Here is a 13394-nt window from a genome sequence, read left to right as displayed (position 1 = left end):
CTAAATCAGAGAACTGATAAAAAGCGTAAGTCATAACACATAAGAAGCATAACCTATTTATATGGGCCAATGTGGTTTCAATAGAGTAAAATCTGATCTCAACAACCCAAGTGAATTCTTTGAATCAATCAGTAAGAATAGGGTCAAAGCCATTTATACTTTCTAGAAAGTCACTAGAAAATCCTGCACCAAAGAAGTCATTTTGCAGAATAAGAAGTAGTGGGAGTGGAAAACCCTCTGAAACTTGAAACACCTGGTCCTGAATTTATGAACTGTGATTGCACTGGGAATTCAAATAGACTAAAAATACAAAATATATACATTTATAAAAATATAGAGGGATTTAAGAGAATTCATGGATGACTGACAAATAATGGGCTCTTGAAAAACTTAGGGAAACCCACCTTACATCGTGCTGAATTCCCTTGTCACCAGTAATTTTTCTATGATCTCACGATAGAAGAAAACTAAGCCCTAAACTAACCTTTGGTTGCCAATGTCAGAGACAGAATGTTAGCCTGGATAAACAACTGACATGATCACCATGGCACCGAATGTTAGCATTAAAACAACAACGACTATTCAGCTGAACAACTGACTAATCAGCTAAAGATTTTCTCTAGGTATTTGGAATAGGTTGCAAGCACAACTAAGATTTAACTGGAATTCTTCTGAAGTCAGTTTTAATTGATTAGACAGCTTAAAGTTTTAAAACTATGACCTAAAATAAAAAGGGCAAAAGAAGAAGCTTTGTGTGCTTGTTTTCAGCTATATACGCTTTAGGATGGTCTAATGTTCGTACTTGAAAGCACTGGAGCTCAATGCATGGAATGCTTTCTCTCAGCCTTTCTGGAAAGAGAGGATCCCAGAAAGAATATGATCAACCCACAAGGAACATACAACATGGTCTACTGAATTCATCTCAAATTAATCCTCTTTATACAAAACAAGTTTAACAACAGAAACAAAAATTTTCATTTACAGGAAAAAGTTTGCTAGTAAGTCTGTTTCTGCTGAATATGTCAACCAATCAAAAAAAAAAAAAAAAATAGTAAGAACAGTGTGGCTGCTCAGCCAGAAGGCAATGCTTCTTACACTGCTGTCCACAGACTGCCTGCTCTTGTTCCATGAAGCATCTTTATCTCATACAAATGCTGGTCCAAAGCAGAGACTTCCATTTTCAGAATTTCATCTCTACCTAGTCAGTTTTCACTACCTGAAGGTCTTTATGGTCAAGAAAAGAAATCGTAAAAACCCACTAAAACCTGAAGTGATTTAGTAATTATCATCATCAAAACAGTATTTTAAAGCCTATGACCAACAGTGACAACATCTGCTATCCTTTGCCAAAGATGGCTATTTACTAAGCCAGCATAAAATGCAGCCATGAGTGAGGTTGTTGTGCAGTTTAAAAGAGACGATCCATGTAAAGCCCCTAGCACAGTGCTTGCTATATGATAAAGAGCTCAAAAATGGCAGTTAGGATTACTGTCTTATTCTGTTCCTTACAGCAGCCTTGTGAGAAGGTATTGTACTACTGCAAAAGTGAGAATGCGGTATGCCGGGGCTGATGGGTTATGGCCTTAGTGAGACTGACTCAGCTGACAGAGCCCACTCATATAGCACCAGCACCAGCCCCTCTCTGCTCAGTCCATATGGGAAGCTGTTCAGGATGGAGTCAATGCTGATCTTACCTTTAGGCTCCACCCAGTTGTGAAACATTGAGCAAGTTATTGAAACTCTCTGAATCTCTTTACTCATCTCAAGGATCTACCTCAGAAGATGATTTGAATATTAAATACTGGGTCAGAGCAAAAGCACAGTAGATAACAGCATTCGTCATTCAGTCAACATTCCTGGGACTCCTACTAAGTGAGAGGCACAGGTCACAGCTCTCAAATCTATCTGCATGTCAGAATCATCTAGGGAGCTTTTAAAAATTCCAACTCCTAGGCCACTAATAAGTCACAATATGTGGGGGCAGGACACAGGTGTAAGTATTTTGAAGCTTCCCAGAGGACTTCAATGTGCAGACAAGCCTGGAGACCACTATGCTTAGGCACTAGACTCACCTACCTTTCCTGAAAGCTCTCCTAGTTTACTCATTCTACTCTCTTAAACATCTCACACCTAAGCCCTCTTTCAGATTCTTACTGCTCCTTCTCCAGCTCAGGTTCACAGGTCCTCTGCATGAACTTGCTAACTTGTCCCCTACCCGTCACTACTTTCTCCATCCCCCTACACCCACCAGCTCTGATCCATCACTCCCGTGTGCAGAGCCACTGGATTAACTTCCTCTGGCTACTAGCTCCTCAGCCCAGCCTGCAAAGCCCTCAACAAAAGGCAGTGCCCCATCTTCCCAGCCCCTCTCTCCCTACACCCTATGCTACTGATGACCCAAACCAACTGATTACCTCACTCTCCCCAGGTAGATCCCATGTCTTTCAACTGCAAAGACTCATTCTTGGGAACAAGGAAAAAGTCCTTATGATATTAGACAGTCTATCACCAGCTACAAAGTGACATCTTCCCCATTTGAAAATGGTGTTCTTATAAACCATGGTGACCTTGGTTTTAAGGAGGCTGATGTACCTTTAATTTCATAATTTTATATAATTTCAGATGAAACACAAAAAAGAATTCCTTTTACCTTAACTTAAGGAGCGGCTGGCTCACCCACTTCTTTAACTTGCGTCTCCCAAATGAAGTTTTAGTATGGTCTAAAACCCAAAATAAACTTCCTTTGGTTTTCATATCAGTCTAAAAAAGACCAGAAAGCATGTTTTATTAACTCATTGATTGTATTTGGACCAAAATTGCCAGTTGTTCATGTGCCCTAATTATTCCATATACCCCAATTATAATGTTACACATGCTTAGCTTTTATGCTCAAAACAGGAGTTCATACATTAGATGAATGAATGTGTGTGTACGTATATATATATACGTACACACACATATATACACACATTCTGTTTCCCAGGTGGCACTAGTGGTAAAGAACCTGCCTGCCAATGTAGGGGATATAAAAGACACAGCTTCAATCCCTGGGTCAGGAAGATCCTCTGGAAAAGGGTATGGCAACTTGCTCCCATATTCTTGCCTGGAGAATCCCATGGACAGAGGAGGCTGAGGGGCTAAGATCCACAGGGTTGCAAAGAGTTGGACACAACGGAAGCAACTTCACACACACACACATCCACACATCCACATAAACACACACGAAGTATTGACATTTTGCATAAGAAAGATACAGTTTATGCGTAGTTTTTAACTAACAATAAATTACTGAGAAGTCTCTTTTAAAACATCTGTCCTAAACACCTTAGAAATATAACTGCATCCTTTCCTGCCTTAGGAAAGCACAGTGAAAATAATTTCATGTTCCTTTGGCAATTCAGTATCTCCCACTACCCAAGAGTTGCCATTCTAAAGACAGATAGTCTCATGACAATACTCTCTCTCTTAAGGAAAGAAGTGAACGTGCACTGCACTCTAGGGCTGTACCCTGGAGGGTTTGATCTTAGCCTGTTTTATTAAATCCTTAGCAAAAATTTATCTATGCTTTGCTACTTTAAAGTTAAACCATTGAAAAAATTTACAATTAACTAGAGATTGTATTTAATTTTAACCAAGGTTTACTGTAATACAAAATGTCTATTAATAGGTTTGTTTTATTTGGAACACAGAGTTATAATTTTCGTCTGAATTTTTTTTTTTTTTTTGCTTTTTTCCTTTTCCTTCATATCAACAAACAGGTACTTATAGAACACCTCCCATGTGCTCAGCAGAATGACTGGCAAAGGTATATTAAGACATGGTCCCTCCCTCAGGGCACTTATATCCAAGTGTGGGAGGAAAGACTTCTAATGAGTACACGATGTTATCTGGCAGAAGTCAACTATAAAAGGTGTGCTACAACCTCTCCAGGCCTCAGGAGTTTAAAGCAGAGCACACACGAGAACGACAGTGGTCATGGAAGGTTCCCTGAGGACGAGCTGGGCACGCAGAGCTGACCTATGAGGGGAATCCACATAGATGACGGTACCATACCATCCTGAGACAAAAGCCCAACTGCTGGGACCACAGTGAAGGGTCCCAGGAAGAGCATGGAGCATTGGAGAAGCACATTCAGGCAGGAGAGGGACAGGTGGGGGAGACCGGAGGCCTGTTACACCTTTGCTCTCTCTGCTAGTTAGACCTCTCCTCATGACCCTTTTCCACTGATCCACGGCAAAGGAGGAGAAAGCTGAAGTGCAAAGACAAGCAGAAGATGTTAATTCTCAGCTTCCACTTCTACAAAGGCCCGAGTCCTAATAAAAAAAGGGATTTGTAAAGGCTATTTTGATGAGGGATGATTTTTGCCTTAGGACTTTGATTTTGGAACTGACACCACTGTGATAGGACCCGAACAGGAAGGATGTGGAAGAAGTAAGGAAATCTTGAAATGCTGGGGCTGCATCTGGAGGCTCTGACTGTGGGCTCTACTCCTACCACTGTTTCCTGTCTTGGGGATGTATATAGCGGTGAAGAGAAAGACCTGCGGGAAAGATGCTCAAATTCCAAATAACAAAATGATATGATAAAAATGCTCAGGCATAACAGGAAGGCTGACTTCAGTACGTAAGGACAGCCTGGCAGAGGGAGAAACCTGAATGAGAGAAATCAGATAGTAATATACAAATCCAAGAGTCAGGAGACTGAATTCAGTATTTGCTTTAATTCACAGCAATAGCAGTGATTCACAGCAGATGGTTCAGCTCTTTCACTACTTACTCAAATGACTCGGAACTACCTTATATTTTTGTGACTTTATGTTATAATAACATTATTTTTACAATATAGTAGCTCACTCTTTCACGTGATAATTTATGAATGAAAGCAATTATTTTAATATCTTCATTATCCTTCACATTCATCAATAAAGGACAAGTAAGCAATGATGAAAGTTTGTGAAATGACATATTATGTATCTTACAGTTAAATGGAGTATCAGAGAAACTTGTTTTATACACTGGACAATTAAGTAAGGCTATGGACATTTTAACAAAAAGTTATGTAGAAAACAAACATACATAGAAAAATATAACCAAGCAGATCAAAAAAAAATCCACTGTATATTAATTTCTAAAGATGATACCTTTCCAAAGAAATATTTAAAATAGAAATTATCAAGATGGCCATATTGCTTCAATCATTAAAAAGCATGCTCTAAAGCTCCCAATGTAATCCCCAAATAAGAAAGTAAGCAGTACAAATATCAAGAGATGTGAGGCAGGCCAACCAACCAAAAATAATACTGTTTCACCTGCGCTACTAAGAACAGACTGCTGCTTCATCCCAAATTTCTTTTCAAAACCATTTTGAATCAAATAGCCCTTATGTTTGCCTGACCTGATTCTGAAGGATTTCCAGGTTCCTTAATGTTGTTCCATTAATTGTCATAAATTCCATTTCACCTGACAACTGTTTAAAATTCCTGTAAAGGAATGAAATAAAAGCCATGAGGCAAGTGCATAAACAGAAAAACACATTCACCCGTTAGAAATATTCCAATAACATTGGAAAATATTAACATGGAAAACATGTAAAATATTCCAATTTTACAACAAAAGTTTTAGCCCTCTGATAGGAAATCAAACCAAAAAAAGCCACAAGAATATTCATTAGAAGATTGTCTTCCATCAGTGCTGGTGCTCTTAGGTAAACTGATGTGAAAGGACAGCCATTCTCACACCAAAAACTAAAACAAGGAAGGGAAGTAATGGTATTAACAGCTTTTTAGTTTTTCAATTTCCAGTAATAGAATCAAGCATAGTCTTTTAGATTTGGGAAAGCAAGTGGGGGTCTCTTCAGGAAAAGCTATGCAATTTGCTAGAAAAATATGTCAAGGTGCTTTAAAATGTCCTCCCTGTTCTTTGGCATGAGATCATCTTGATAAACACTTTAAAAACTTTTAATCAACATTCTGATACATGCAAATGTTATTTATTCTATAATCAAGACCACACATTCATGTGGCTAATGTTTTAGTAGAGTCTAAACTGAAAAAGTAGAAATTATTTAAGTTCAAAGAATTCACATTTTGCTTATGCCCCTCTAAGTACCCCAAACTAGATTAATAGTTCAGTAAATTTCAAATAAGCTTGAGTATTGAGTTCAGTGTGATTACTAAATACATGCACAATTCAAACTGCATCCTTGTTAGTCTTTCATGTTAAAAAATATATTAATCAATGCATTACTAATTCAATAATTAATGGCCTTTATAAGTCAGTCATTTGACATTTCTATCCACACACTTATAGACTTGATGGCTCATTTTTCAAAGCAAGGAAAATAACAGCAGGTCACTAAGCTATTTGGAGGGAAAGCATGAATGTTTGCATCATAAAACCAATCCCACTCACCATGGCCCTAATAAGATAGAAATAAAACCCAGTTTCCCAAGCCAGTGATGGAAGAAAGCCTTCATCTAGGAGTCTAGAGCCTAGAATCATGGCCAAGGAGCCAGTGTTCACTGAGAGATGCCTTGACTTCTAGATGACTCCCACAACTAAGACCCAGAGCCCTGAAAAAGAAGTAACTTGCTGCATATTAGGAACACTACGTAGTGACTGAACATTGTCCTTCGGCAGTGTAATGAACCTGTGACAGGTTTACCTAGCTTCCAAAAGATGACTTGTTAAAGATTTTCAGAGGGAAGCAACTCCAACACTGACAGTAGATATGTGCGGCCAGTCTCTCCTTGTAACTGTTAATCTGCCTTGCATTATGGAAATTTATGTTCTGCGGTGATCCTTATTAATAGATCTAAGCTCCATGGAGGCATGGGTTATTTATGCCTTACACATTTTGCAGCACCTGCAGAGCCTAGCAGAAAGCAGATGCTCAGCAAAGGTCTGTCATCTTTTGATGGGGAGGCCAGTTTGGGTTTCTTTGTTTTCCTGAGTCATAAAGCCCAGAAATATATGTGAAACATCCAGAGACAATAATAAAATGTAAAACATTATTTTTAGGAAGAAACAATTGGGCAGTGATTTGCTATACATCTGACAGATGTCCATACTCCTTCATGGTGAAAAATAGTTGCAAGTACTGCTAGCCTGGCCTCTGAGTTGGTATCCAACCAGGTCTCATAGGTTTAAATAAAGTCATTTACCTCCCCCTCTCCGGACAGGTTTAAACTATGTCCTAGGGGTGATTAATGAACACTTGAGTACCTTAACATATTACTGACCAAAGATGTATTAATGCCACGGGCATGAGTTTCGACAAAAATGCCCCCGTCAATAAAGTGTTAATCATTCTCAGACACTGAAGGATGCTTAGCTGGCATCAGGAACCCACAGTCGGGCAGCACTGACATCTGCACTGATCTTAATAAGAGATCGGCCTCCAGGAATATTAAGTTAAAGCGATTCCTACGGCACAATAACCACCAAACACCTGAAAGAACCCACTCTGCTTTCACGTTTACCACGTCTGGGTGATAAAGTACTCTGGAGCTGTGGCTCTCCTTACAGATGCAAAGGAAATGTCCTCTGGCGCTGCCTATTTTCAATAGGAATTATATATATATTTTTTTGAACTCAGGGTTGTGTCTGCCAGCATTCCCTAGGACTTTGACAGGAATGATCACTGATTAAGCAACTCTAAATTATTTATCCTTTTGGAAGAAACCAAATTTGATATGCTTTGAAATAAACCTTATAAACAAGGCCTGGCTAGCATTCACGCTGTGTGAACTTCAACAGAAATCTTCCAAGTTAACATGGGAAAATACTTCAGTAATATTTCAGACAACAATAATACATAGCATGCTGTTTTATAATGGGAGAAAAACATTCCTGCTAAAAACTGCCAAAGAAGTTTAGGATTCCACATCACTCCCATTTCAACTTTTAAAAAAATGAAAACCAATCTTTCTGATTCAGACAAAGGCAGCAAAGGTGCAGACCTTATGTGAAAGATCAATCCCTTACAAAGATTCTATTTAAATACTATTAATATTATTTGAAAATGAAAACAGAAAAAAAAAAACCCTACCATACACACCATCTTACATATGAAATCCATAGTATAAAATAATTCTCTATATAGTTTTCAGAGTTCATTCATTCACTATTAGTCTAACTTTTGATTAACTTATAAATTAGAAATTATATCATATTACAAAAATTCAGTTTTATTGTAAATTCACTTCTAATTTATTTGCAATTAAAATGAATATCTTTGCATTCCTAAATGCTGCCAGTAAGCATATTAGAGAAGAGAATAATAAGAAAGATGACTAAGAGATCCCCAAGGATTCACTAAGAGAATACACAGTACTCAGCATACAGTCATAAGCTATGATTCACTGCAGTGAAAGGATACAAAGCAAAATCAGAAAAGCAAAAAGGTACACAAGGCAAAGCCTGGAGGAAACCAAGGGCAAGCTTCCAAGAGTCCTCCCTGGCAGAAATACCCAGGATGCACTTAACTACCCCAGAGTGAATTGTGGCAATATGTCTGAAATGTTTACCAGAGAAGCTCACTTGGGACTCAGCACCCAGGATTTTTCAATGGGGGGCTGTTTTTAAAAAGGCACCTGTTCCTGAGCAGGTGCCAAAATCACAGCTCTCAGAAAGTAGGCAGTTGCCCAATATAAACCATACTACCTGCAGAAATGGTTTAGGCACAGGGAGTCATTCTTATCAGAGAATGCTGGAGATCAGCCCCAAATGCAAGTCCCAGACGCCAGTCAAGAGTCAAGCCTGATGTAAGGTTTTCTAAGGATAAATGTCTCATCTGGCTTGCCATGTTAATCTGTTTTTAATATCAGTGTTATATTTATATTCTTTTGTGTTCCTTCCAGTTTACTCTTTATTCCTAAATTGATCTTTTCTGTACATACAATTCATTCTTAAATCTTATCATCTCATTTCAAAGCCTTCCTATTGCTTATCTATTCTCCTTTGTTCTTTCACATTTAGCATCATTTCCTTAACGTCGTTTAGCTCATTTTGAAGTAGTAGGTTATAGTTTTTATTTCATCTGTGAGCATGTCTTTCTGGTATGCATTTATTTTCTATAAGGATATTATCCTGTTCCCCATTCTTTTCTATTATAATTTTAAATGGGATTTTCAATTTGGTTCTTTTCCCAATTTTCTTTGCTAGTTTTTAAGTGACAATTTGTTTTCCGTAAGTTTCAGGACATAGACACTGTTCAGGAAAGCTGCTGCTACTTTATACATCTCCCTCTTCTGTTGCTTTTGTGTGGTATTTAATCATGGAACCTCACCTGCTTTTATTCATAAAAAGATTAAATGCATGAACATTGCTCTTTAGCCACAATTAGAAAACTGGACACATTACCTATGCACACACACACACATATATATACACATACACATATGTATATATTTGTGTGTTTGTGTGTATTTTAAATTGTTTTTCAGGCAGTTGAACATCAGGCAGCATAGAACTGTGGTGCCTGAGAGAAGAAAAAAAGAGATAAACACTAGGACTAGCGTCTTGGAGAGACCAAGGGAAGCTGAAGCTGTGAGACAGAATGCCAGAGATGCACACAAGAGAGATGCAGAAGGGTGTGCTCAAGGCTTTGGCCAAGCCCTGATCCCGAAACTGTGGAGCACATCACATGCAATCACAAGAAACAGTAGGATGAACAGGACCAGGGTTCACATATGGCTTGCTATAGTTTGCTCTCTGACTAATGAGAATGGCTGCTGCTGCTGCTAAGTCACTTCAGTCGTGTCTGACTCTGTGCGACCCCATGGGCTCCCCCGTCCCTGGGATTCTCCAGGCAAGCACCCTGGAGTGGGTTGCCATTTCCTTCTCCAATGCATGAAAAGTGAAAGTGAAGTCACTCAGTCATGTCCAACTCTTCACGACCCCATGGACTGCAGCCTACCCCAGGCTCCTCAGTCCATGGGATTTTCCAGGCAAGAGTACTGGAGTGGGTTGCCACTGCCTTCTCCAAATGAGAAGAGAAATACCTCAAAATACTTGGGACACTGGGTAGAAGTCTCAGAAGTGCATTGCTTTAGGGGTGGGGTTAAAATAGACAAAGACAAGGACTTCCCAGTCTTGGTGTGTGTCGTCACTCAGTCGTGTCCGACTCTTTGTGACCCCGTGGACTGTAGCCTACCAGGCTCCTCCGTCCATGGGATTTTCCAGGCAAGAGTACTGGAGTGGGGTGCCATTTCCTTCTCCAGGGGATCTTCCCGACCCAGGGATCGAACCCGGGTCTCCTGCATTGCAAGCTGAGACAGCTCCTATCTGTCCACTCCATCTCTGCAGAAGAGGAAGCAGCTTACTTACCCAGGATCAATATGATACAGGATAATTCTTCACAGAGCCAAAGGTAAGAGGCCAGTAAAGGTAGAATATGGAAAGGCAAGAAAAGTACTCTGTTACCCTTTTTTTTCCCCACTAGCTTTTAAGCTAGCACTTTCTTAGAAGGTCAATTGCCAGCTTTTAAATCTCTCAACTCTACAAAGTTAATCACTCTTTTAAAAAGCTGTCTATGTTAGTGGCTGTCCTCTTTATCTTCAACTTTATGGTCTGTGAAATAAGGACTGAAATCAAGAATAAGAAAGGTGATGAAGTTTTATGAACGCTCTTAAATACCCCTTCTTAATACTACTTGTGAATTAACTGTGCTTTAATATAAAGCACAGTTCTGTACTCAACACTAAAATATATTCAATAGCAATCATGAATACAAACTGACCCAATTCTTAAGCCTTCTATTAATTTTTTATGTCAACTAACATTTTTAATACTCCTCAGCAACAATACCACACAGGTCACTCTTGCCGCAGAATACAGTATTCCATCGAGAGCAGGTAACTAAGTATAGTACTTACCAAATTCAATTTAAGAAATGTTTTTTACTATAACCCCACCCTTCTCAAAAATTTTCAGAAACCACTTACTTGGGTTTGGAAAGCACCTTTTCTAAGTTAAACTCTTTGAGGTATCTTATTATGGCAGCCAAAGAGCAAATCACAGGCTTCTCCAAGTTAATGATGTCAGAAAAACTTTGAGAATCTAAAAAACAGAATAGATACCTTCATTAAAATTATTATTCATTATTTTTTAAAACAAACATTAAGTGAAATAAAATTTTGTTTATAATTATTGAAATAATCATTTAGACACTTAACTCCTAAACTTATCCTTTGAAAAAATACAGAAGATTATAAATACCTAGAGTATGAAAAAGGGCAATTTTCTGATGGTGGATGAACCTTCTTTCAAAAGCAAGGGAGCAAGTATTTTCAAAGTGTAAAACGCTCATCTGCTTTGACCCAAAAGTACTCCAAAATGCTTGCTAAAGATGTGTATACAAGGAAGTGAGTTGAAAAATCTTTCATAGAAGTAAAAAATAACAGAAAACCTAACTGAACATCAATAAGGTATTATTAATAGATAAATAAATTTCAGTACCTCTAGATTGGTATGCACCTACTACTGGGAAGGACTTTCCCATTAGCTTTCCATCTGGTCTCCCACCTTTATCCCTGTGCCCTACAGGATATTCTTAACAGAACAGGCAGAGGAATCCTTTTTAAAACATACATCATATCATTAGATTACTTTGCTTTCAAATCCTGCAACATCTCTCAACTCGCTGAGAGATGTGGCTCAAGCTCATAAGGATCTAAAAGTCCCTAAAAACCTGCTCTCCATCTCCTTTTATCTCTGAGCTTACCTCCCAATAGTCTCTTCCTTAGTTACTCTGTACCAGCGCCCAGGCTCCCTGACATTCTTTAAACACACCAGGCACTTAGATATGCTGTACTTAGCATTGTTTCTGCCTGAAAAACTGTTTCTTCGCTCATCCATGTGGTTTTCCCCCTTAACCCCTCTAATCTTTGTTCCATCTTCATTCAATTGCCATTTTCTCAGTGTGGTTTTCCTTCACCACTACATTTAAAAATTCACCTCTTCCCTGTCTTTCTTCTTTTTAAAATCTGCTTGTTCATTTATTTTTGGCTGTGCTGGGTCTTTGCTGCTGTGTGGGCTCTTTCTCTAGTTGCTGCAAGCAGGGGCTACTCGTCGTGAGGCACATGCTTCTCAACTGCGACGGCTTCTCTTGTTGCTGAGTACGAGCACCAGGGTTGAGGCACATGGGCTTAGAAGTTGCGGCTCCCAGATTCTAGAGCACAGGCTCAGCAGTTGCGGTGCAGGGGCTTAGCTGCTCTGCGGCATGTGGGATCTTCCCAGACCAGGGATCAAACTCGTAGGACCTGCACTGGCAGGTGGGTCCTTTACCACTAAGCTACCAGTGAAGACCTTCCCTGCCTTTCTGTAAAGAACTCATCACCTTCAAACACTATTTTATTGTACACCTCCTTCCACTAGACTAAAAAACTCCAGAAGGGCAGGAATTTTGGTCTAATTTCTTTAAGTATGAACAATGCTTTTAATAGGCATTCAATGAAAATTAGTTGAAATAATAAATCAAAGTCATATTTAATAAAAATAAGGAATTATGCATGTTCATGTGTAGACCTGTACATCAAAAATTTCTTAAGAATTTGAAAGGAGGGACTTTTTTTTACCTTCTACACAACTATGTTTTAATCTTTATTTTTTGCAGTAGGTATTTAATACCTTTAGAAAAAATTATACTCTCTACAAATCTGTAATATAAAATATATTACTTTCAACATAACTTTTTGTAAAAACAAGGTATAAATGAAGAATTAAGTCTTTTCTCTTCTACTGAGAATTTCATCTTTTGACTGCCCAGCTCTGTTCCCCAGGAAACTTGATAAAGATGAAATGCCAATGTGTTATGAGGTAGCATTGCATATGGCGGAAATGACCTGAAATCAGGAAATTGCATCCAGACTAGGAGAGGAATTACCTGATTCTAGAATTTTGGCCTTCCTTCAGTACACTGACTCTTTGAACTTGGTATGTCCTTTGGAGAAATTCCAGCAAGAGCTGAGGTTTCCTGTAGGGCAGATCCTGCATCCACCTGCTTTCTTTGCAGCTGAGTTGTCACTAGAGGATGCCGGGAAGTTCAGCACCCAGTGGCTCTATGGACTGCTGCAAAGACAGAGAGGACTCCTCCCGCTAAAAGAAACGGTGCTGTGCCAGCAAACTGGATTTTCTGTCCTATGTGATTGTAGGTGAATTGGATGCCAAGAATGGCTTATGATAGTTTCATGACTTAGTCTTGTCTTTAGTTGAGCATAATTTGATGATTCCTTGGCACTGGCCAAGATACCATGAGATTAAAAAGGATGGGGGAAAAATGCCAATAAGACACTGATGCCTAAGAGGGAGCTGAGGAGGTTGGTCCAAGGGTGAAAGCTTTGCAACAGGATAAAAACGGATCTTAACAGAAGCTGGACTGGCAAGAATGAGGGG

The 13394-nt window shown here is 39.0% G+C and overlaps 1 protein-coding gene across 1 annotated transcript in view; it reads right to left on the bottom strand.

The window, feature by feature from the left end:
* Positions 1-13394, bottom strand: part of MSH3 (mutS homolog 3) — a 189731-nt gene that overhangs the window by 127733 nt on the left and 48604 nt on the right. Inside the window, exons 10-12 of the mRNA XM_052643629.1 lie at positions 10946-11060; positions 5395-5479; positions 2651-2760 (exon numbers count right to left, since the gene is read on the bottom strand). Coding sequence (XP_052499589.1) covers positions 2651-2760; positions 5395-5479; positions 10946-11060 — 310 coding nt within the window. The remainder of the gene's footprint in view (positions 1-2650; positions 2761-5394; positions 5480-10945; positions 11061-13394) is intronic.

The sequence above is a fragment of the Budorcas taxicolor genome, chromosome 7, assembly GCF_023091745.1.
Source record: "Budorcas taxicolor isolate Tak-1 chromosome 7, Takin1.1, whole genome shotgun sequence".
Lineage (NCBI taxonomy): Eukaryota > Metazoa > Chordata > Mammalia > Artiodactyla > Bovidae > Budorcas > Budorcas taxicolor.
The sequence above is the reverse complement of the archived record's forward strand: the minus strand, read 5'-3'. Positions and strand labels throughout refer to the sequence as shown.